This window comes from Anabrus simplex, chromosome 3 (genome assembly GCF_040414725.1).
Source record: "Anabrus simplex isolate iqAnaSimp1 chromosome 3, ASM4041472v1, whole genome shotgun sequence".
Lineage (NCBI taxonomy): Eukaryota > Metazoa > Arthropoda > Insecta > Orthoptera > Tettigoniidae > Anabrus > Anabrus simplex.
The window spans coordinates 438,722,258-438,747,086 of record NC_090267.1 but is presented as its reverse complement, the minus strand read 5'-3'; the positions used below and the strand labels follow the sequence as shown (position 1 = coordinate 438,747,086).

The window sequence follows — 24,829 nt, the reverse complement described above, 5'->3', positions numbered from 1 at the left end:
TACCTTCCTCCATCATCTGGGTCTAGTTCTCCATCCACTTCCTCCTCTCCTTTGTAACCACTTTTTTAGCTTCTATCTATTTGTTTGTATAGTCTTCTCTTGTCTCTGACTTTTTCTGTTGGATCCACACCCAAAAGGTCTTGTTTTTCTTCCCTACTGCTTCTTTCACTTTGTCCTTCCACCATGGTATCTTCTTCCATTTCTTCCTTCAGCAGATTTTACCAAAGTACTTTTAAATCTTTCCCATTCCTCCTCTCCTATCTTTGGTTTGTCTGTTGGTAATTTCTTCCTTATTAGTTCTTGATACTCTTCCTTGGTTTCCTTCTCTTTCAGTTTCCATACTTTTATTTCCCTTTCCTGGTCTTCTGTATTTTTTCTTTCTTTCACTATTCGGAGATTCATTACCAACAGCCGGTGGTCACTTTCTAAGGCCACTGATGATATTACCTTCACATCTGTGATGTTCCTTTTCATCTCACAGTCGAAGAGCAATTAGTCCACAACTGATTTCAGTGACAAATCCCTGCTATACCTTGTTATCTTGTGGCTCTCCTTCTTAAACCATGAGTTTCCTACCATCAACCCTTTCCTCTTGCAAAACTCTAGCAATTTCTTTCCTCCATCATTCATCTTTCCCCAACCTTCTGGACCCAGCACATTCTCATAGCCCCTCCTGTTCATACCTATGTGGGCATTTAAATCTCCCATGACTATAATGTGCTGGCCATTTAGCTTTTTCTGCAATTGATCCTCAAAATCTTCCTTCTCTTGCAGGGTACAGCCTACCTGAGGGGCATACACTTGAAGTACTTCCAAGCTCTTTCCTTTTATAAATATTTTTATTTTCATAATTCGGTCACTTATCCCCTTAATTTCCACTTTCAGTCCCTTTCTCACTACTACTCCCACTCCACTATCCCTTCCTTTTTCCTTTCCACTCCAGTACAGCCAGAAACCATTCCTCAGTTCTTTATTACTATCTCTTCTCCACCTTGTCTCTGACAAACCTAACATATCTATTTTCCTTTCCTCCATCACATCCACAATTTCATCCACTTTGTTTGTTAATGTTGTAATGTTCAGTGTTCCAAATCGTCGTCCAGTGGCTAGTCTTCTGATATATCCATCTGGCTTAATGTTCCTTTTCTTAAAGGCAACTTTAAAATAAATCCATGAATTCCTGGTCATTTCCACGAATGCCAAGTCATTCAAAACATTATTGTTGCTGAGAAAGTTAATATTAATATGAGAAGATATTCAAAAGTAAAATTTTATTGCATTTAAAATAGGCTACATTGTTTGAAGGAAACCATGCTTATTCTCCAGTGCTGACTCAGTTAAATGTGACTTGAAAGCCTTTCAATCTGTCAAACACACAAGTTCAGTATAAATTTTACATTATAACATTCCTGTAAAAAAAAAAAAAAAAAAAAAAAAAAAAAAAAAAAAAAAAAAAAAAAATGACATGTTTCCTTCTCATCAAATTCTATTAAGTCACACTCAATATTTGGAGGCCCCACATTGTTTGGTGGAGTGAAGACAAAGCAGGCCTTCATTAAGATAAATTTCAAATTTCAAATTCGTAGATAAATGAAATGGCGTATGGCTGTTAGTGCCGGGAGTGTCTGAAAACATGTTTGGCTCATCAGGTGCAGGTCTTTTGTTTTGACGCCTGTAGGTGACCTGAGCATTGTGATGAGGATGAAATGGTGATAGAGACGACACGTTAACACCCAGCCCCCGTGCCAGCGAAATTAACCAAGGATGGTTATAATTCCCAACCCTGCCAGGAATCGAACCCAGGACCCCTGTGACCAAAGGCTAGCATTTAGCCATGGAGCGGGACAATTCATGGGTGTTCAGACAGAAATAAACATAAATATTTCCAAATATTGAGTGTGACGTGATAGAATCTGATGATCTTTAACCTCTTAACATAGCAATTATTTACAAACTTGTGATTTTTTTTTACATAATTGTTTGTTGTTAAAATGGACTCTTTAATGAAAAATAGTGACAGTGGTCAAAATGAAAGTAAATGTTGCAAACTTAATAATGAAATATAGGTCACTGAAAAGTTCCTGTTTTGATATTTTTATGGGTTCTTCTTTTAACTTACATGTAAAATACACCACACTAAACAGATAGCAAGTAATATAACATGACACTCAATAATGTACAAGAATGTACATTGTTCATATGTTTGTGGCTGTGTGAAATGTCCTAAAACAAGGATCAACACACAATGCTACATCGCACTCCTTACACATGTACCCGGATTCCCTTCATGCCTTCTTCCCTCTAGCATCGCGCACACAGAACTATCAGACTCACTAAACTCAATATCAATCTCTTCTTCACTCTCCATTTTCACCTACCCCCTGTGGGTGGGGGACACAGATGAAGAATACACCCGCAGTGTCCCCTGTGAATGATCGAATTAGAACCATGAGACTACTTGTAATTAGTACCACCATGAGGGGAACACCATGGGTCACTTTTACTTATGTGTAGTACCACTATGTTAGGTGCAAAATAGGTTTGTGATTAGTAGCAAAAGAGTGCGCTGTCAGTTTTCACAGTACCTGTGATTAGTACCACTATATGAACTATTGGCTTTACGTCGCACCGACACAGATAGCTCTTATGGTGACGATGGGACAGGAAAGGGCTAGGACTGGGAAGGAAGCGGCCGTGCCCTTAATTAAGGTACAGCCCCAGCATTTGCCTGGTGTGAAAATGGGGAACCAGGGAAAACCATCTTCAGGGCTGGCGACAGTGTGGTTCGAACCGACTATCTCCCGAATACTGGATACTGGCCGCATTTAAGCGACTGCAGCCATCGAGCTCAGTACTATATGAGTGATACCATGGTTCTGGCTTGCCTATTATTAGTACCCACTATATTGGGAACACCACAGCATAGTATGAGTCCCTGTGTTTAGTACACTTACGTGATGAACACCATAGGTTTGTATTGCCTGTACACTTAGATAGCAATAAATACGAAAAAGCCATGAAAACGAGCTGCCTGAGTCACTGACATCCAATACAGTTGAGTCAGAGACATCTTTTAGCAAAAATAGGAACCTGAAGTAATAATTTTATAAATATTTGGCTGAAATACTGAAAGGCAACAAGAAATGAGTATATTCGGGCCTTTAAATTAGGTTCCGATCATTGCGCAATTTTTCCGATTATAGCAATAAATACGAAAAAACCATGAAAACGAGCTGCCTGAGTCACCGACATCCAATACGGTTGAGTCAGAGACGGTTTTTTATTATATAAATATATAAAATCCCGAGGATACTCAGGCTTTTATGCTAAGAGGTTAAAGAACAAAACATGTAACTCTTTGTTTAATAGTGAGTATTTATATTCCTTGTTTAATAGTGTGCTTTTTTTTTTAATACAAGTATGTTACAGTGTAATATTTATATTAAACTTGTGTATTCAGTTACAGTATATTCAGTGTCTATGACAAGAAAGTCTTTACACACAAGTACCGTTAATATGAGTGAAGGTCCTTCTCTGCACATACAAATTTGCAACCCCGGGTTCTCACTCCCATTCGTTCTCACGTATCTTCCTCCAGTCCTTAAGGAGGTCATACTGTGCGAAAGTGATCAGCTGCTCAGAATTTTGACATGCTAACAGCAAGCTTTTAATAGATCATATCTCACTATGATGGACAAACAGTGCAATACTACCCTGTATGTGGCTGTGAAAGTATCATTTGAGACTGGTTGTGATATTTTAAAATTACACCCACCTCAAATTAAAGTAAGAATTGAACACAACAATGTACAGTGGTGAAAAAGAATTAACAGTGAGCTTGTGGTATTGTATGTTCTTTGCATTTAATATTTTATCAGACTTAATTTCAATTATTATTTTTAAGAAAAGTGCGAGTTGGCCATGCGGTTACAGGCACACACCTCTGAGCTTACATCCGGGAGATAGTAGGGTCAAACCCCACTGTCACCGAGCTCGATAGCTGCAGCTGCTTAAGTGCGGCCAGTATCCAGTATTTGGGAGATAGTGGATTCAAACCCCAATGTCGGCAGCCCTGAAGATGTTATTTCCATGGTTTTCCATTTTCATACCAGGCAAAAGTTGGGGCTGTACCTTAATTAAGGCCCATGGCTGCTTCCTTCCCATTCCTAGGCCTTTCCCGTCCCATATTCACCATAAGACCTATCTGTGTCAGTGTGACGTAAAGCAACTTGTAAAAAAAAAAAAAAAATATATATATATAATTCACCTCCCATGTAGACACAAACCCTGTGGATAGCCACAACAAACATTATGCCTGCATGGTTTCTGAGAACAGTGTATCTGCTTGGAACTTGTACAATACCATGCGCTCAATCTTTTTTCACACTGACCTGAAAATAAGTGAAGAATGCCAAGAAACTCACAAAACACTCCTGTAGTTACCATAGCCGCAATCATGCAATTTTCCTTCCTTTTGTTGACTCTTGAGTTTATTTTGCAAATCATATGGAGATTCCCACTGAACATTCTGAATGTGCAAGTCCTTCTTTCCATAACCTTCATGAAGGGGGTTATTTACCTTTGCCTGCCTTGTATTAATACAGTGTTTATTTATTTACAATTTTACGCCCACATTGGAGCACTTAAATCAATCCATATACATCTAAGTCTCCAAAGAATTAACTGGGAATTTAACTTTCATCATCTTTCTCCTCTTCCAAAACATCTCCATTCTTTCGACCTGGTTGCCCTTTCTTCATCAGATATGGCATTCTGTTTTCATTGCAAAGTTTTAAATTTAAGTCTTAAATGTTTGTTCTTCAGAATCCTTTTTCTGTTCTCTGTTTGCAATATATAGCATTGTAATATTCGGCTCTTCTAAATGATCTGGGACTTCTTTGAACCAATAATTTTTTGTGTCACTGGCCTGTTTTATTGTGTTTAAAAATGTATTTTCCACTCGTTTTTAATTTCTATTTTATTGTTAACTATGTTTTATTCTATTGACTCTGTTTTAGTTTGTCTTTGTGTATGTTAATATGTTAATTTAACTTCTAATTTGAATGTTGTATATGATTGCACTTCAAGGCAATGCTGTATTCTACCATAATCTATATTTTCTATCATTTTATTAGAAAGTGAGCCATTACTAATTAGATCTGCTGATTATTTTAAATTCACCATTTGTTTTAAATTCTAGTCAGTGGATACATTTTAAAATTTTAATTATCATTTCATTTCATTCCACCTTGTAACGTTAGGCACCATTGACCTAGATGTTAGGGCAGGGGTGTAACGAATGTAACACGGCACTGCCTACCAAACTACAAATTCGGGCCCCCTCAAATAAAACGTAAAACCTATGAATAACTCAATATAAATGTAATTACAGCAGGTAGAAGTAAAGCAATATGTTGTCAACTTATATGAACAAAAGGATTATTCCTTATTGTAAGATTATTATTAAATAATGTTTAATAGGTTTTATTTGACTGCCTCCATGGTTTAGTGGCTAAGTTGCTGAACTGCCAACCATACACCACTTAAATGTTCGTACTCAGCTTTAATTGATTTCGCCGGGCTTAGTGGCTCAGACGGTTGAGGCTCTGGCCTTTTGATCCCAACTCGACAGGTTCGATCCTGGCTCAGTCTGGTGGTATATGGAGGTGCTCAAATACATCAGCCTCGTGTCAGTAGATTTACTGGTACGTAAAGAACTCCTGCAGGACTAAATTCCGGCACCCTGGCGTCTCTGAAAACCTTAAAAAGTAGTTAATGGGTTGTAAAAAAATAACATTATTTATTGGTTTCATTTTTCAGTAGCTACAGAACTATACTCTTTAATCAATACCGAAGTCTCTATAAGAAATAAATTGACGTTTTCAATACAATATATTAAGTAAATAATATTACATCAGTCTTGGGACTAGTTTCAGCCACTTAGTGGCCATCTTTAACCAAATAAAAATTAAACAGATCATGTGATAACTAAAACATATGTATACCAGGCAAAGACAATGTTTCAGGAATAATTATAAAATTAACATACATATAATAACAAAATTATAGTTGTGATCTTCTTGTCATAATATGATGTCTTAATTGACTTAGGACCTCAGGCAAAGAAGTAAATCTGGAAATGATAGCCAGAATTAGGAATGAATAAACATACATAAAATAAACTAAAGGAGAAAAATTATTTATGGGACTGACCGCTATAAAGGAATGCCTGCTTCCTCCAGCATGTCAGTGCGTGTTCTACATCTGACATTATATATAGGCCTACTGTACATTTCACTATAACTGAGCTGACCAATTGTTACTACATAAACTTCTTGTTGGCATTACACATTGTTGTCGAATAAATGTGTGACAAAAGAAAAATGTTCTGCAAAATTTAAGAATAACATGATGTCAAGTGAACTACACAGCAAGAAAGTGTCATTTTGTAACTAAATTGTGATGTTTTGGTATCAGTTTTCATTGCTGTAATTATTTTTTATAATTTGCTGCCGGTCATTTCTGAAGAGCATGTCACGGTGTTCCAAGACCACTGTGGCATGTTAAGTTCGACACAATAAACTGCTGCTAGATGCAATCAAGTGGCAATTCCGTCACGTACAAATTGTAAAGATCAAACTATTTTGACTGATTCTGCAAAATCGCCCTGATCATTTCCATGCAGAGTGATGTTAGACTACATGTATAGTATTTTTATTTTTTCACGAGGAGACCACGGGGCCCCTTAAAAGCCGTGGCCCGCATGCATTGCAGGAATGTTACGTCCCTGTGTTAGGCCCCTTCAAACAACAAGCGTCATAGTCATCATCATCATCATCATCATCCAATTATTTTTTGTTTTACTTTTCCAATTAGTTGATAAATAGTTGTTTCAAGAGCTTGGTTTCATCTAGTCTTGATATAGGATAAAAAAAGGCAATTCTCCTTTTTCTCTTTGTGTCTAATATTGATGGAATATTTTAATTAAAAGAATCATAATCTATATCTCTTTGTTTCAGGAGGAGAACAATAACAATGTGGTTTCATCTAATGGAGGAGCAAGTGGGGGTGGAGTAACAAGCAGCTCTGCCCTCAGCAAATCCGCCACCCGGAAATTTAACATCGCTGCTGCCAATCCTCTGCTTGCAGGTATTTATCAAGTATAAATACTGGTAGTATACAACTGAACCTGAATTATATTTATATCAAAGTGATGAGCAAATGTATAACTAAGAATTATTTACAAATCAGGGGTTTTTTTACTACTTGCTTTTTCGTCGCACTGACACAGATAGGTCTTATGTCGATGATGGGATAGGAACGGCCTAGGAATTGGAAGGAAGCGGCCGTGGCTTTAATTAAGGTACAGCCCCGGCATTTGCCTGGTATGAAAATGGGAAACCACGGAAAACCATCTTCAGGGCTGCTGACAGTGTGGCTCGAACCCACTATCGCCCATTTACAAATCAGGTTTAGATGTTATGTCATATCATTATTAGAATTATAAGAACAAATGATATTGTTAACTTATATCTCTAAAATAACCCGTCTTTAATCTTATTCCTGAAAATAAACAAGATTCTTTTATAATATATCAGGTATAACATCACAGTAAGCTCTAACTTTTAGTTTTAATATTAATCGGAACTTTCCACCTTCAACTTTTCACTTAAGAGAAGTCAGAGACCCTTATCTTGTCAATGTTAATTTGAGAGAAAAGATACTCAATTAATCAATTATCTTGGAAAGCATTAAGGTCAGATGTTTGAAATCTTTACTCCTGATAATCAAACTCTTTCTATTAATACTGAACTAGAGTGGAGTGGTTTGAGTGAACAACTGTAAGTATATATGATTCATTTTGTAATGTGCTCCTAATTTTTAATTTTAAAATGTCATTAAAATATCTCTCAATTAGAAACAAAAGGAGGGAAATGCTCTTTTCTAGATCAGGAGCTGAATTGTGGTTTTCAGATCTAGTTTCCTAGATACTGGGTCAAACATGTGAAAGAAAGTCAATTTTCAAGAATTTGAATTTAAGGCACTTGTTCACTTACACAACCACCTAAGTCAGCACCTAAAAACAGCCTGCTCCATAGTCAGCATTATCTATATCCTCTTCCCGTCTAAGTCCACCAAAACATAGCCTAACTTATCTATACTTGCTTCTTTGTCAATAACTTCTACCTCAGAAGATTCAAGTTTCCATTTAGATAACCTGATGGGCGTGGCTGTGTCATTTTTCGACAGCAGATGCATTACAAGGTTCAAGATTTACAATATCAGTACACAGACGCAAGGGCGCCCATAGGATAGTTTGTAGGGCGGGACCTAGACCTGGGGGTATGTAGTACTTTTAACATTTTGGAAGATGAATGGCGACTTGTATTCCACAGTAGAATACCACCCATGGTATCCCCTACAACTTCTACATAGTACCGACTTTGAAATCATTTCTTGAAAGAAAAATACCTGACTATCTTAGATATTTTCCTTTCCCTGAGAGCTAGTGGGGGGCTTGAAAGCCCCCCCCCCCCCCTACCCCCTGGCATGGGCACCCTTGCATAGACCGGCAACTTGTTTCTACTGATTTCCGCAAACCTTATGTTTTTTAAACAGACCATTCACCCTATTCATGGTTAAAACTGAAATAAATCAGTTATATTTCTAATAGATGATGCATATACAATGATTTAAAAAATGCTCACAGAAATAAAATCACAAATAAAACACCGATTAATATGAATTACGTGAATGTTTATTATGACTGTGCTGGAAACTTTTTCACACAACATTCAGGAACAGCTCGGTGAAAACCACAGCCTTCTAAACCTCCTAAGGTTTACAGAAATGGGTAACTTCAAAGAGAAACATACCCGAATTTGTAAAATTTGTCACTTCTGCATTAGTATTCTAAAATAGCTTTAAAATGCTTACAGTTAGGGTATCATAATACATTACACACCATTTCATTCAGCTGAGTGCAAATTATTTTATGAGACCAAATTTGGTAAAAGCAATTTTCATTATTTTTGCCTTCCTACTCCCCTTAAACAAAGAATCTCACATAATAGGCCTATTATTGCCATTGTAAAAAAAAATGAAATGAAAACCTACAACCTGTTTTCCAGTCAATGACTGGGTCAGGGATGGGATGAATGAAGCCCCCAACTTACGGTGAAGATAATGAATGAGTGCCGAGGCCTGTTGCACCTCTCTGGGGCAATGATTAATCACTGACAGATGAAATGAAATGCTGTTGGAAAGTGTTTGCTGGAATGAAAGATGATGGGGAAATGTCATTGTAAAAAATATCACAACTTATTTAGTGCCCAAGGTTTATTAGAAACATTACACCAGATTACTGTACAGTATGCCAACATCTGGAGAACTTTAGAAAAACAGTAGGAACATCAAAGAAAAAGATACATTTTGAGCTTGACACCTTTTTTTAAAAGCATTAAGTGTTCATTTAGCAAACTTATTAACAGCACTACAACTTTTTTACACTAAAACACCTAAATGCGGTCATTGCATTAAATACTTTGCTGAATTTGGGTTTTTGAACATTTAAATAGTTTTCTTTGTAACTTTAGTATTCTTTAGTAACTTTGATCCTTTAGATCAGCAATGATCTCCTTGTCCTGTAGCCCTAGGGGCTCATAACTTGGGAGTGTGGGTTAGCGACCACAGGTCCCTTAGCTGAGTCCTGGCATTGCTTCCTCTTACTTGTGCCAGGCTCCTCACTTTCATCTATCCTATCCAACCTCCATTGGTCAGCTCTTATTCTTTTCTGACCCCAACGGTATTATGTGTGGAGGCCTAGGGAGTCTTTCATTTTCATGCCCTTTGTGGCCCTTATTTTCTTTGGCCGATACCTTCATTTTTTTTAAAGTATCGGGCCCCTTTGTTTTCTTTTCCTTCTGATTATTATTAATTGAGGATGGTTGCCTAGTTGTACTTCCTCTTAAAACAATAATCACAACCACCACCACCGTCTCCTTATCTTGCATGTCTCGATGTACAGTCAGATTGTCATCAAAGTGTACATAGGTATCGAAATTAACCCCCTCTGATAAATGCAGCTGGTTGTTGCCAGAAGGCCTCTTCTCATAAAAGACCAGCTTCACAGAAACAGCCGTTGATTGTATGGATGACATATGCTCTCAGGCAGCCGAAATGAACTCCATGGCTTGGAATACATTAATAGATATGAAAAGGAACAAAGCTGTCTCCATTACAACCCATGGACACCCCTGGTAGAGTGGACAGTAAAGGTTTACACTATTCAAAATCTCATTCACTGTGTCAAATTGCTGTTGCCTCCATGAATTAACCAGAGACTCCTTTCCTCTTCAGAAAAGATGGTGCCATTTCTAAACCTTTAGATTTGCAACCAGGTCGTTCTGTGTTACCACCTCCTGCCAGTTCACAATGCATGGAGATAATCAGTGAACTTTCGAAGCCTTTCTGTGACCGAAGGATGGGAAAGGTCTAGGATTGGGAAGGTAGGGAAACTGTGGTAAACCATTATCAGAGCCTCTATCTCCCGAATGAGAGCTCACAGATATGCAACTTTAGCTGCATGGCCATCTTGCTCAGTGGTGATTGTGTTAAGAGGAAGTACCACTATATGATATGGATGTAAATTCCCGTAGGAAACTTGAATTATGTGTCCCGAATGAGTAAATTTATAATATCAATATAATGACTCTGCTATTTGACATTATAAATTTTCAGGATAACTCATTTCTGTCACCAACATTTCACCCCAGTGTGCTAATTTGGGCTGTCAGTTGGTAAATAGCACACCTCCCAAGATGCGTGGCTAGTGCACTCCGTGGAGGCCACTGTGTGGACTATTTGAAGCTACCAGTGGTGCCAATGCACTATGAGAGACTTTGTTTGGAAGTACAACTAGGCAGCCATCCTCTCTTAGCATTACTTGGGAGAAAAAAAAAGAAGGGAAGGTCTGACACTGAGAAAAATGAAGGTATCTGGAAAAGAAATTCAAGGGTCCTGAATGACATGAAAATGAAAGGCCTCATAAACCTAATATCATCAGGGTCTGGAAAGAACAGTAGTTGACAAATGGTGGTCAGATCAGAAAGATGGAAGTGAAGAGCTTGACATAAGTAAGTGGAAACGATGTCAGTCTCAGCTAGGAGAACCTTATCTATGACACATGCTCACAAGTTGAAAGCCCCTGATCCCCTTTTTAGTTGCCTTTTATGACAGACAGGAGATACCAGGGATGTATTCTACTTCCCCCGGTCTCTAAGAAAGTCCAGACTGTTGAAATAAAATACAGGAATACATTACTAGTTATAGCAGGGATGTGTTTGCAAGAGCTGTGAGGATTGATAGACAGCAAGATTATTTCACAGATATTTATTATTCTGTCAGAAGGGAACCATTCTTTGTGAAGTAGTCCCCATCAGTTTTAATGCGCTTACAAGGTTGGATCAAAATTTTCCTGGGCTAGCTGTATAGTGTGTCAAGAGATGGCAGCACAGGATTGAACTAGCACTATAGTGACCTTCAGTCTTGATAAGGTAGTGTGCCAGGAGACATCGCTGCGTTAACATTGGGAATTGTTATAGTGGTGCTTTTGTGAGCACGTATGGGTGGTAATCTGTGATTATATCAGAGGCAGAAAGGCAGAACAGTGATCCAACGTGAAATTTTGCGTTAAACTGGGCAAATTGGCCACAGACACACTCAACATGCTTCAGCAAGCATACAGTGATGAGGCAATGAGTTGCATGGAATGTTTTGAGTGGCACAGGTGGAAGAACATCCCTTGAAGATGGAGAGCAATCTGGAAGACCTTCCACGAGTATCACCCGCCAAAAGGATGGAATAAATTTCAAAACTTCTGTGTAAGGACCATCAGAGGACAATCGACGACATTGTAGACATTCCTGGTGTGCCATGTAGGTCAGTGCAGACAATTCTAATTTAGGAAATAGACATGTGGCTAGTCGCTTCCAGGATTGTCCCCTGAATGCTGATGAATCCTTCACAGAAGGAACATCATATCACAGTGTGCCAAGAACTCCGAACCTTCCTTTACGTCTAGGGTCATCACGAGTCTGGAGTCCACGACTGTGGCCGTGAGACATAGCATAACAAAGCATACTTGCTAAAACATGCAGTGATGTCTCCAGACACGCTGCCTTATTAAGGTCGGAGGTCACTATAGCTGTTAGCGCAACCCTAAACTGCCATCTGTTTGCACACTACAGTGTTAGTCCAGGAAATTCTTGATTTGACCTTCTATTACAATTTTCTTCCAGTCCCTATAAACATGATAAGGCATTCTTTGTGAGATTCTTGAGTATCGCCTAACATTTCTTTAACAAAATTTGTGAGTCCTCAAATCGATGGCCCCATAGGGAATAGACTAAAGTCACAGGGTCTGTAAGGGGTATATGTTAGTTTAATTTAGCCAAATATTCCATAACTTGATTGAGGTTGTGCCTTGTCAATCAATCAATCAATCAATCAATCAATCAATCAATCAATCAATCAATCAATCAATCAATCAATCAATCAATCAATCAATCAATCAATCAATCAATCAAACAATCAATCAATCAATCACTACTGATCTGCATTTAGGGCTGTCGCCCAGGTGGCAGATTTCCTGTCTGTTGTTTTCCTAGCCTTTTTTTAAACGATTGCAAAGAAATTGGATATTTATTGAACATCTCCCTTGGTAAGTTATTCCAATCCCTCCCCTTCCACTCCCCTTCCTATAAACAAATATTTGCCCCAATTTTTCCTCTTGAATTCAAACTTGATCTTCATATTGTGATCTTTCCTACTTTTAAAGACACCACTCAGACTTATTCATCTCCTGATGTCACTCCACGCCATCTCTCCACTGACAGCTCAGAACATACCACTTAGTCGAGTTGCTCATCTCCTTTCTCCCTAGTAATGCTACTCTTTTGTCAGAAATCACCCAGAACAAATCGAGCTGCTTTTCTTTGGATTTTTTCCAGTTCTTGAATCAAGTACTCCTGTGAAGTTTCCACCCATCCTTTAATGGTTGTTTCTTTTCACTGTGCTTCCTCAAAATCACCAACAATAACAGCTGCCTCTGTAGATCAGTGGTAGAGTGTCGGCCTCCGGATCCCAAGATAGCGGGTTCAAACCCGGCAGAGGTAGTCGGATTTTTGAATGGCGGAAAAAAGTCCATTCGACACTCCATGTCGTACGATGTCAGCATGTAAAAGATCTCTGGTGACACATTTGGTGTTTACCTGACAAAATTAATTAAAATCTCAGCCACAGACGCCCAAGAGAGATCTGGTTTACTCTGTCTGCCATCTAGTGGGCCTAGAGTAAGACGGAACGTCGAAATTGACGAGTAGACAGGCAGATGCGTCAAATTGAAATGTCTGCACACGGTAGCTGAGGGCATACGATTATTATTTTTTACCAACAGTAACTCATAGTATTCTGATGTAGCCTTAATGTGGAAGGAAATTGCATGCTAATGAGCCATTCAGTCACTCTTTTGTCTAATCCAAAAGCCCTCACTTTTGTCAGTAGTATTCAGTGACCTACCTTGTCAAAGGCCTTGAAAAAGTCAATAGTAGTACAGTCAGTTTAACCTCCTGAGTCTAAAATATGAAGGTTGGAACTTTAATAGTGGCAACATTGCTGTAGAAACTCCATGCAACGGAACCTAGTAATGTTGCTGATAACATACCTACCTTACCTCAGAGCACATAGACTTGCCCTTCCCACCTCACGTGTATTTGAACTGGCGAGAGGAACAGAGCCTTGTGTTAGCTGGTGGCCTAAGGTCGTGTTGTCACCATGTTTTTGAAACAGGAACAACGGAGTTGGGTAAAGATCGAATGTGCCAGAGGTCGTACAGCACGACATGTCATCAAAGTCTTCAAGAGGCTTGCGGGGAATCTGCATTGCCTTAGAGAACAGTGACATGGTAGGCAAAAGCCTTCAACAAGCAATGCCGAAAAGTGGCAGACATGCGTCAGTCAGGTTGTCCTAGTGTCTGTGAAGACGAAGGAGTGCAGTCAGCTTGACATGTATTGCTTGTAAATTCAGGGAAAGGATTATTTCTTATTATATCAGACATGTTTGTAAAATTACTAATTGGTTTGATAGAAGTGCATTTCCTCAAGTCATCTCTATTTTATAGAATATAAAATGCAAGCAGCTGCCAACCGAAGGATAAGATGGTGATGCCATCTATGGGTGTTGAGCAGTGGCAGTTAGTGAATTCTCTGACTGGAGGGGCTGTAAATGCTGTCAAGTTCTAAAATCTGGCAAATGACTAATTAATTAAACCATGAGAAATTTCTAAATTTTCAGATGTCACAGTCTCACCGTGCCTCTCACCCCAAGCGAAAGCTAAAATTTTCCACACTTGTGTTGATCGGTTTACTAAGAATGCAACGATGTTTAGCCAATTTCTCGTTCAAATGTTTTGTTTTGAGGCTGTATGCAGAATCTAATCAACGCCTTATGTCTACTTTCCCAAGCATCACAAATTCAGTACCACTATGTGCTTTTCACTCATACTATGTTTTTTAACTTCCTCACTGAGGTACTTTATATCTGAAACGCCATCCTGAGTCCATGCAGGATCTAACATTCATCACAAAATAGCCATAAGAAAAGAATTTGTTCCGAATAAAACACACACACAACCAGTCAGCATACTTATAATGGGCAGGACTAGATTTTTTTGTACAATCTGCCCGTTTTTGTTTCTCGGTAATGTTTAAATTAAGTCTTGGAGGTCCCAGCCTCTTCAGTTCGAATCGGCTTTTGAAAGTAATTCCTACCATAACTTAAAATATTATTCATGGTTCTCCTGTAGTGTGTCAGTCATACAGTGAAGTTAAACTAGGTATTTTAATTCTTTTCTTAATAATTTGCTTTGAGTTGCACAGACACAGAAATGTCTTATGGCGACGATGTGATAGGAAAGGGTTATGAGTGGGAAGGAAGCAACCCTGGCCTTAATTCAGGTACATCCCCAGCATTTGCCTGGTGTGAGAATGGGAAATTGCCGAAAACCATCTTTAGGGCTGCCGACAATGGAATTTGAACCCACTATCTCCTGAATATAAGCAGACAGCTCAATGACCCAAAACATGCAGCCACTCACTCGGTAAATTTCAATTTAATATAGTATAATAATATTATTACCTATTTTTAGTGATTAAGGACATATATTTGGCCTCCCATAGGATATTGTATTACTTCTCAACAATTAATCTATGAATAAGTAATAATAAGCTGTATTTATCAAGATGTAGTTACATTGTACTGTTTGCATCACATCCATGGACTCTGCCCAAATTTCCATTCACCCACACAACTCTCTGCAGTCTACAAACTGCTTTCACCCCACCTCTCTTTCCACTCAGATAACAAACCCAGGAGCTCATTTTCAGACTGTGTGTTTGGAACCCCACACACTGTTTGGAGCAATGCAGAGAAGTAATAGAGCAGAGAGAAATGAATAGAGGCAACAGTTGTTGTTGTTGTTGTTGTTCTTTCAGTCATAAGTCCATAGATTAATTAATGCAGCTCTCCATGTCACCCTATCCTACACTATTCTTTTCATTTCTACATAACTACTACATCGTTCATCTGCTCTAATCTGTTTGTCATATTCATACCTTGGTCTACGTCTGCCATTTTTATTGCCTACACTGCCCTCAAAAAAAAAAAAGAGAACAAGTCCTCAATATCTTGAGATGTGTTATCATTCTATCTCTTCTTCTGGTCAAATTTTTCCAAATCGTTCTTCTCTCACCAATTCCATTCAGTATCTCTTCATTTGTGACTCAATCTACCCATTTCACCTCAGCATTTTTCTGTAACATCACATTTCAAAAGCTTCTCTTTCTTTCTGAGTTAGTTATCGTTCATGTTTCACTTCCATACAATGCCACGCTCCAGACAAAAATCTTCAACAACATCTTTCTAATTCCCATATCAGTGTTTGAAGTGAACACATTTCTTTTCTTGAGAAAGGCCTTCCTTGTTTGTGCAAGTCTACATTTTATGTCCTCCTTACTTCTGCCATCAGTAGTTATTTTACTACACAAGCAATAATGTTCATCTACTTCCTTTAAGACTTCCTGCATGACCTGACTTCATTTGACTCGATAGTATTATTAAAATAAATAAATAAATAATAATAAAAAATTAATAAATATGTTATTTGGATTGAAGCTACTTTATATTAACGCGTCTAACAAAAAAACATAGAGATAGAGCTGCGGCCAAATAACTTCAACAGGGAAGACTGCTTCAAGTTATAAAATACATGGAGATCTATACTCCAGAAATGCATATGTAACACCACCATGGCACAGCATAATGCACTCCAGAAACTGTTGGCAGAGGGCAGCGAGTCAGTAACTTCCCTCCCAACCATCACAGCACAATGCAACGATGCCAGAGTCCTATTAATAGGAGGTCGTGGGTAATGTGGTCATGACTTCCACATCCCTTGAAGAATTTCTATGCTTACTCTCAGCAGTAGACGTTCACATGCTTTACCCCGTTGAAAACTAATGAAACTTGGCATAAAGCTCGGTTTTTTCTTGTTATGACTCAGTAATATAAAGAGGCTTTAATCCACCTACAATATTTTGTTGTTGTTGTTGTTGTTGTTAATGTCGTAAGACCTATCTGTGTCGATGCAGTGTAAAACAAATTGTACCAAAAATACATAGTGGATAGATACTACTGGATAGTTTTAATTACTGTGTTGATGGGGTGGAAATTCCTTATGGGGATCACTGTAAGTACTTAGGTGTTAATATAAGGAAAGATCTTCATTGGGGTAATCACATAAATGGGAATGTAAATAAAGTGTACAGATCTCTGCACATGGTGATGAGGGTATTTAGGGGCTGTAGTAATGATGTAAAGGAGAGGGCATGTAAGTCTCTATTAAGACCTCAATTAGAGTATGGTTTCGGTGTATAGGACCCTCACCAGGATTACTTGATTCAAAAACTGGAAGAAGTCCAAAGAAAAGCAGCTCGATTTGTTCTGGGTATTTCTGACAAAAGGGTAGCGTTACAAAAATGTTGCAAAGTTTGGGCTGGGAAGACTTGGGAGAAAGGAGACGAGCTGCTCGACTAAGTGGTATGTCATGATATACTGTAGATGTTGATCCCCATAGGGAACCTGAAATATTTTTCCCGAAAGAGTAAATTTATAATACCAATATAGTTGGTCCGTTATTGGTCATTATAAATTTTCCAGCTAACTCATTCCTGGTTGCCAGCATTTCACCCCAGTGTGCTAAGTTGAAAGTGATATATCCAAGCTGTTGGTGAAGAGATGGCATGGAATGACATTATTAGATGAATAAATCTAAGTGGTGTCTTTAAAAATGGGAAAGATCACAATATGAAGATAACGTTGGAATTCAAGAAGACAAATTGAGGAGTTTGGGATTGGAATAACTTACGAAGGGAGATGTTGAATAAATTTCCAATTTCTTTGCAGTCATTTGAGAAAAGGCTAGGAAAACAACAGATAGGGAATCTGCCACCTGGGCGACTGCTCTAAATGCAGATCAGTAGTGACTGAAGACATGAGCCACAAAAATCTATGTTCATTAGTGGAACTATTAGTTGAGCCTTCTTTACCGAGCTCGATAGCTGCAGTCGCTTAAGTGCGGCCAGTATCCAGTATTCGGGAGATATTAGGTTTGAACCCCACTGTCAACAGCTCTGAAAATGGTTTTCCATGGTTTCCCATTTTCACACCAGGCAAATGCTGGGGCTGTACCTTAATTAAGGCTACGGCCGCTTCCTTCCCACTCCTAGCCCTTTCCTGTCCCATCGCCATAAGACCTATCTGTGTCGGTGCGACGTAAAGCAACTAGCAAAAAAAAGAAAAAAATTATTTTAAAAAATAGTTGAGCCTTCCATGATAGCAATCACAGTACACCTATACAACCCTCTCTGAGTTAAGTCGTGAATCCCTTTTCACTACCTCAAAGATTTTCTCTCATCCTAATTATGATGTAAGATAGTATAATAGGAAGGGATTTAGTGTATTAGTGTATTTCTTTTTAATCTAATGGATACATAACGGCCAACACCATTATCTAAGAGTAACAAACTCGTCTCTTACCAGGAGACTCCATGTTTGATTCTCGGCCCCGTCAGGGATTTTCATCAGGATCTGAGAGCTGGTTTGAAGTCTATTCAGTCTATGTGAGGACAATTGAGGATGTTTCTGACAAGAGATTGCGGCCCTGGTCTAGAAAGCCAGGAGTGATAGCTGAGAGGATTCATCTTGTTGACCACACATCACCTTGTAATCTGCAGCTCTTGCTTCACAGCTGTACCACCCTGGCAGTGTAGTGTGGTATTTTGGCTTCATACCAGTATCTGACTTTATGCCATCCATCACTTCTCATCTTTTTGTACCTCAGTACCTCACCCAAGTGGCCTCACCTGCTATGGTGAACAGGGGCCTTGTGGGGGATGGGAAGATTGGAAGGGATGGGCAAGGTAGAGGGAAGGATTGGCCTTAAGGTTAGGTAACATCCTGACATTTGTCTGAAGATGAAGTGGGAAACCACTTCGTGGATGGCTGAGGCAGGAATCAAACCCTCTCTACTCATTTGACCTCGAGGCTTAGAGGCGTTCCGGTCCTCGTACCACTTTTCAAATTTCATGTCAGAGCCGGGAATCAAACCCATGCCTCTGGAGGTGGCAGCTAATCCCACTATACCATGAAAAGGAAGTGTTCTGACCCTTCGAAAGAATGAGGATCTCGGCTAAAATAAGAATAGGACCAGATAATGTGGGGAAATGAAACCCTCCCTACAACTTGCACAGTTACATCTGTGAAGAAGAACTGACCTATGAGAGGGGGAATGGGAAAGATGAAAGAGAATAATTTTGTACAAAAAGATGGAACTAATGCTAGACTCAGCTTAGTTCCTGTGATTTTCTGATATTGTTAAGGGTTCTCTTACTTATTTCGAGGATAACAATCCATCATCAAAATGTTTGAATCATTCTTAAATGTAGATCTAGGTGAGTGTCTTACTGTATGTTCCTTACATTATGACACACATGCATCACACCTTATTACAGTACAAACAGCTTTCCCTCCTGAAATTTGAAGAACTCAGAAATCTCCACGTAGCGAAATTGGTGCTCAGATGACTAACTCGAAGAACTCTCCAGTGCCTGCCGCGCCTCTTTTCACGAGCATAATACACACTCTGTTACTACCGTTGCCATTCCCTTTAGCAGGTCAGCTGCCTGTAATCGGTCATTTATTCTGATGGGAACTAGATTATGGAACTCTGATCCAAATAACATCTGCAGCAGTAACTCTTTATAGTCATTCAATTCTTCATATAAGAAGAACCTCTTAGATGCATAATCTAACAGTGGGAAACATGATGAGTGAATGATTGTGTGCATGTGTGTGATTGTGTGTGTAATTTAATTAATTTTCATTAGGTAAAAATTTAAACTTAATTTTCATTTAGTAGTTTGACTAATGTGTACATATTATGTTGCTCTTATTTTGAATATGCATATTACAAATGAGTTTCTTTTTAAATATTCTCCACATGTTTTTATATACAATGATATGGTTAAGTATAAGAGAAGACCATGAATTCTAACTTCACCACTACTAAAGATAAATAAATAAATAAATAAATAAATAAATAAATAAATAAATAAATAAATAAATAAATAAATAAATAAATAAATAAATAAATAAATTTAATTAATTAATTAATTGTGGTGTTTCAGAGAAATTGGCAGCACCACCTCCTGTAGTCAGCAGCTGTAGCAGTAGCAACAGCTGTAGTACTACGACCATCACAACAACACCAGTCACCTCGCCTGTATCTACAACATCAATTCCCAGCCGCACCACCGTGAAGACAGAGTGCCTCGTCCCTAAAGGTAGGAACAAATTGTATTTATCTAGCAAGTAGTAGAGGGGGGAAAGTTGTCTTTATCACTTAAAATGTGTTTAAACCTATCTCTTGTAATATTTATAAATCGCTAGCAGTTTCGTGCAGGCTCCGCCCGCAGTGTAATTTGTTGTTCATTAATATCTCCATGGATGAACTTGCAAAGTTTCAAGGTTGTGAGATAATACACATATAATAATAAACACTTGAAAATTCATCATAAATAGAAACAGAATTACCATATTTTTCAGACGATAAAACACACTTTTTCTTACAAAAAATACTGCCTAAAGTAAGTCTGTATCTCATGGTCTGAAGGTCTGTCATACTTAGAAACTGAGTATACATGATTTGCTACACCAGTACTCAAGATATTCCTTACAATACTCTCAGCAGTTGACACCTTTTATTACTGCAGTTATGAAACAGATTTGTCAGACAGGAATGTGAGTGGACAGGGAATTCCTAACAAGAGGGCTCGCAACTCCTTCCCCACTGGCCTCCCTATCGTACCAGGCAAACACAAAGAGTTGCGACCTTGCTTACCATTATAGGTAACCTTCAAGGAAGGGTAGAAAGAAAAAAAATTTGTTTTATAATCAGTAGCATATACCAGTAGTGGCAAGTTCTGATAGCGATAATTTACCATACACAATGTCAGTTGTACAGAAGATGTTTCTTTACGACTTAGGATTCAAATTAAAAGTTATGGAACACGCAAAATTACATGGTACGAGTAATAGGGCAGCAAAGCCTACTTGTGATTTGTAACAGTGATAGTATTGCAGTACCTACTGGCAATTAGTGTTTGTAAACAAATTCAATTATTTCCGTTAAATTTTGTTTGAAAATACAGTGAAATTATATTTTTCCTTAAATTTTCATCAAAATATCAGTGTGCGTCTTATGGTCTGAAAAATGTGCTACATTTGTTTTTCTGCAGTTTGGTAACATTTTGTAAATTATTGATATCAGTTTGTTAACTTCGAACATCTTTTCTAACTGCAAAGTCGTTAGTCCAATGCCGCGAGATAAACGTTATTGTACGTCATACTATTCCCCTGAGTTCCAATCCTGGAGCAAACTACATAAAACTGATCATGAGAGAAACACGGAATTTCTAAATTAATCCCTGCTACTTTCAGTGATTGTCCTCTGACCTTGTATACAGTCATCGCGAAAATGTTACGCTGATGAAGTACAACAGTTTCTACTACTAAGCATGTAGTTATGATTTCTTCTAATGATGTTGAGGTGAAAGATACAGAACAGACTCTCCAATTACTACAATCTACAACTGTGAAATGAAGTCTGTACAGATTGGAATAAACAGAATCAATAAAAGACATAATGAAGGCGTCGTTCTATAGGTAATTATGAAACTGAGAGGAATGCAAAACTATGGTATACACGATTGAAGCAGTCATTCATGGAATTAAGGTTAATTTTCCAGTGAATAAATTGCTCGATTGTATCATAGAGCAAAACCCAGTTGGAAAGTAAGCTATCACTGCAGGCCTTGAAGATTTCAAAAAGCAGTTTTTGAGGACATTGAGAGATGGCACCACCAAATATGTAGTTGTTGAAGTTACCCCACAATTTTTGTTTTTTTTGTTTTGTTTTGATTGTTTTTCAGGCACTGCTTTGTACAGAGCTAGAAGGAAAGTTGAATGGGCATCTTGAGCTAGCATTACCATGGTTATGCCTGGTGGTCATATCTTGGAAGCAGTTGATTTTAGGGCAATGTTGTTTCCAGTCTCGCTGTGGGACATACCAAGTATTGTTTCTCCCAGTGAGAGGTGTAAATTGAGCTGTGTTCAGGGTATGGTTGGAAGACAGGAGCGAAGGGAAGGAAGGGGAGAAGTTGTGGATGAGAGATGGGAAAAATTTCTCACTGATACCTCTCCTGAAATCTCTCTCTGACTAGATACCTTAGCCCACGGTTTCTTTCTCCTTAGAATATTCTTCACTTCTAGGATTAAAGAACAGGTATTAGTTGAGTGAGACCTACCATCATTCGCATCCTCTGTTACAAGCCTAATTATCTCCCTCAAACTCTCCCTCCTTAATGCTCCCTCACATCCACTCACACTAAAGCCCAGGTAGTACAGTTCCAATGATTTATTTCATTCGAGAACTGGAAAAGATCTAAAGGAAAGCAACACAGTTTGTTTTGGGTGGAAACTTTGGGCTGGGAACACTTGAGAGTAAGGAGAGGAAATGTTTGACTAAACGTTATGTTTTGAGCTGTCAGTGGAGAGAGACATTAGTAGACAAATAAGTTTGAGTGGAGTTTTGAAAAGTAGGAAGGTTCATAAAATGAGGATAAAGTTGGAATTCAAGTGAACTAATTGGGTCAAATATTCTTTTATGGGAAGAGAAATTAGAGGTTGAAATAATTTACCAAGGGAGATGTTTGATAAATATCTAAGCCTTCCTGGCTCAGGTGACACCGCGTGTGCATCTCACCGATGGGTTCCATGGTTCAAATGCCGGTCACTCCATGCGAGATTTGTGCTGGACAAAGCAGAGGCGGGAAAGGCTTTCTCCGGGTACTCCGGTTTTCCCCGTCATCTTTCATTCCAGCAACACTCTCCATATCGTTTCATTTCATCTGTTAGTCATTAATCATTGCCGTAGAGGATTATGACAAGATTCAGCAGCCAGCAAAATTCCTATCCTCACCGCAAGATGGGGGCTTCATTCATTCCATCCCTGACCAGGTCACTGACTGGAAAACAGGTTGAAGGTTTTCATTTTCATGTTTGATAAGTTTCTAACTTGTTTGAAATGATTTAACTCAGGAGGAGTCGCGTGCCGAGTGCACATCAGGTGTCGCATACAGTTGTTTCAACCAGAAATTAATAAAACACCAAACACTTACTTAATATGCCATTTGTATGTTGTATGTTGGGTATTCAGCCCGAAGGCTGGTTTGATCCTCTGCAGCTCTGCCAACAGGTGTTATAAATAGCCTAGGCGTCACTGAAGGGGCGTACTAGGGAAATGAGGAGTGAGGTAGTTTCCCGTTGCTTTCCTCACCGAGCCAGCCGTTGCTATTACATATCAGTCTGCCGAGCCCACTGAAATGCATGCACCAACCGACCCTTTGACCGATATTTTCACACCATTCATAACAGGGACTGATTGCATAAGGAATGGTATTACTAGCATCACTCATACCTCAGTCACTTTCATATTGTCAAAGCCAAGGATGAGACTGAGACAGGTCAATGAAAGTAACAAATTTGATACAGCCCATACCAGAAGACATAGTGCACTGTAAACACTACATCTCGCCAGCGAAGGCATATATGCCATTTATTATTACAATAATAGAATACTATATAAACACAGACAAACACTTTTTAACATAATAATTATGATAATGAGATTACCTTTTGGTGATGAAATAAAAAATAAAAATTCAAGTTCTGTTTATGGATAATATTAAAATGATGTTTAATTTCATTTAACACACATCTAGACAATGCTCCTTCTCCCTCTACTCAACAATGAATGATAACACTGCACTTCCACATTATAAATAAGTCTACGCCATGAGTCGCGTATGGTTGAATAGAACGGAGACAGGTAACGCGAGGAGTCGCATGCGAACGAAACGATCGGATAGCCAGCTTGTCACTCACTGAAGCAGTGGAGAGGGATAGCAGTGGTGTGACAGAAGTGTGGATGAGTCCACTGAAAGGTATTGAGGAATAGAAAGCAAAATAAACAGTGTTCGCGGAAGGATTGATCAAAATAAACAGAAATGGTCTAAACAACCGGACGCGACCCCTCACAGGTTAAGAAAGGATTAGGTAAACAATTGATAATGAACCTGCCACCTGGGTGATAGACTTCTAAGGGGCAGCCAAGTGAAAACCGAACTCCCGCTGCAACGTGACCATGGAATGGTTTTATTCAAAAGTAATTACTAAAAGCATTAATAAATGTATCCCACTGCGATCAATTCCAGTTTTATAGAAAGAGGTAGGTCACCGACAGATCTACAATCTACACTCACTCTTGCACTCCCTCGTAGGAATGAAACTGATTTCCACCAATGTCTTTCCTCGTCCGTGATTCGTTGGTTTTCCTGGATGAGGTCATCAGTCTGCCCTGTGACATCAGGAGTAATGGCTTGATGGACCTGTCCTGTCTTGCAGTGATGTGCGCCCTTCTCGGAATCTCCTGTGCCACTCGTACATACTTGTCATGGACATGCAGTGTTCGCCATACACAGTAGACGTGCGGCAATGAGTTTCGCATACTCCAGGATCCACAGCCACCAGAAAACGACCCACACTCCTCTGCTCTTCTTCACTTGCCTCCATTTCTACAGTTGGATGAACACACTAGACCAGTCCATGCACCAACATAGACATAACCCAACAACTGCAAGCACCTTTGAGTTGTCACTACCACAGTGTTAGCAGCATTGATACGTAACAACAGTGTTGCCACCTTTTGTGCGGAATGTGTATTATGGCGGGTGTTCAGTTTTCATTTGACTGTCCCTTATAAATGCAGGTCAGTGGTAAATGAGTGAAAAATTAATGAATTTTTTAAATTTTGGAACAGTGGTGGATCTGGAACACATTTAGTAAAATATTAATTGATACTAAGTTTTCCTGATATATTTTCTGGTGGCATGTATTAACTTGCTTCTACCACCGAATGAACCATGCACTTCCAAATATCCTACATAGCAAGGAAAAATTGATAGGAATTGTGAGTTTTCTTCAGACGGCCACAAGGGAGTTAATTGTTCATGGTTCTTGCCTCTCATTAAATAGCATCTTTTTTCTTTTTAATGCAATTTTAAGAATAATTTTACATAATAGTACATAAAAAAAT

General features: G+C 38.7%; 1 protein-coding gene across 2 annotated transcripts in view; it reads left to right on the top strand.

The window, feature by feature from the left end:
* The window catches only part of Eip74EF (Ecdysone-induced protein E74), a 570,400-nt gene that overhangs the window by 133,428 nt on the left and 412,143 nt on the right, over positions 1–24,829 (top strand). For both annotated transcript variants that reach the window (XM_068226749.1, XM_067143498.2), the window contains 2 exons: positions 7,020–7,149; positions 19,803–19,958. In XM_068226749.1, coding sequence (XP_068082850.1) covers positions 7,020–7,149; positions 19,803–19,958 — 286 coding nt within the window. The remainder of the gene's footprint in view (positions 1–7,019; positions 7,150–19,802; positions 19,959–24,829) is intronic.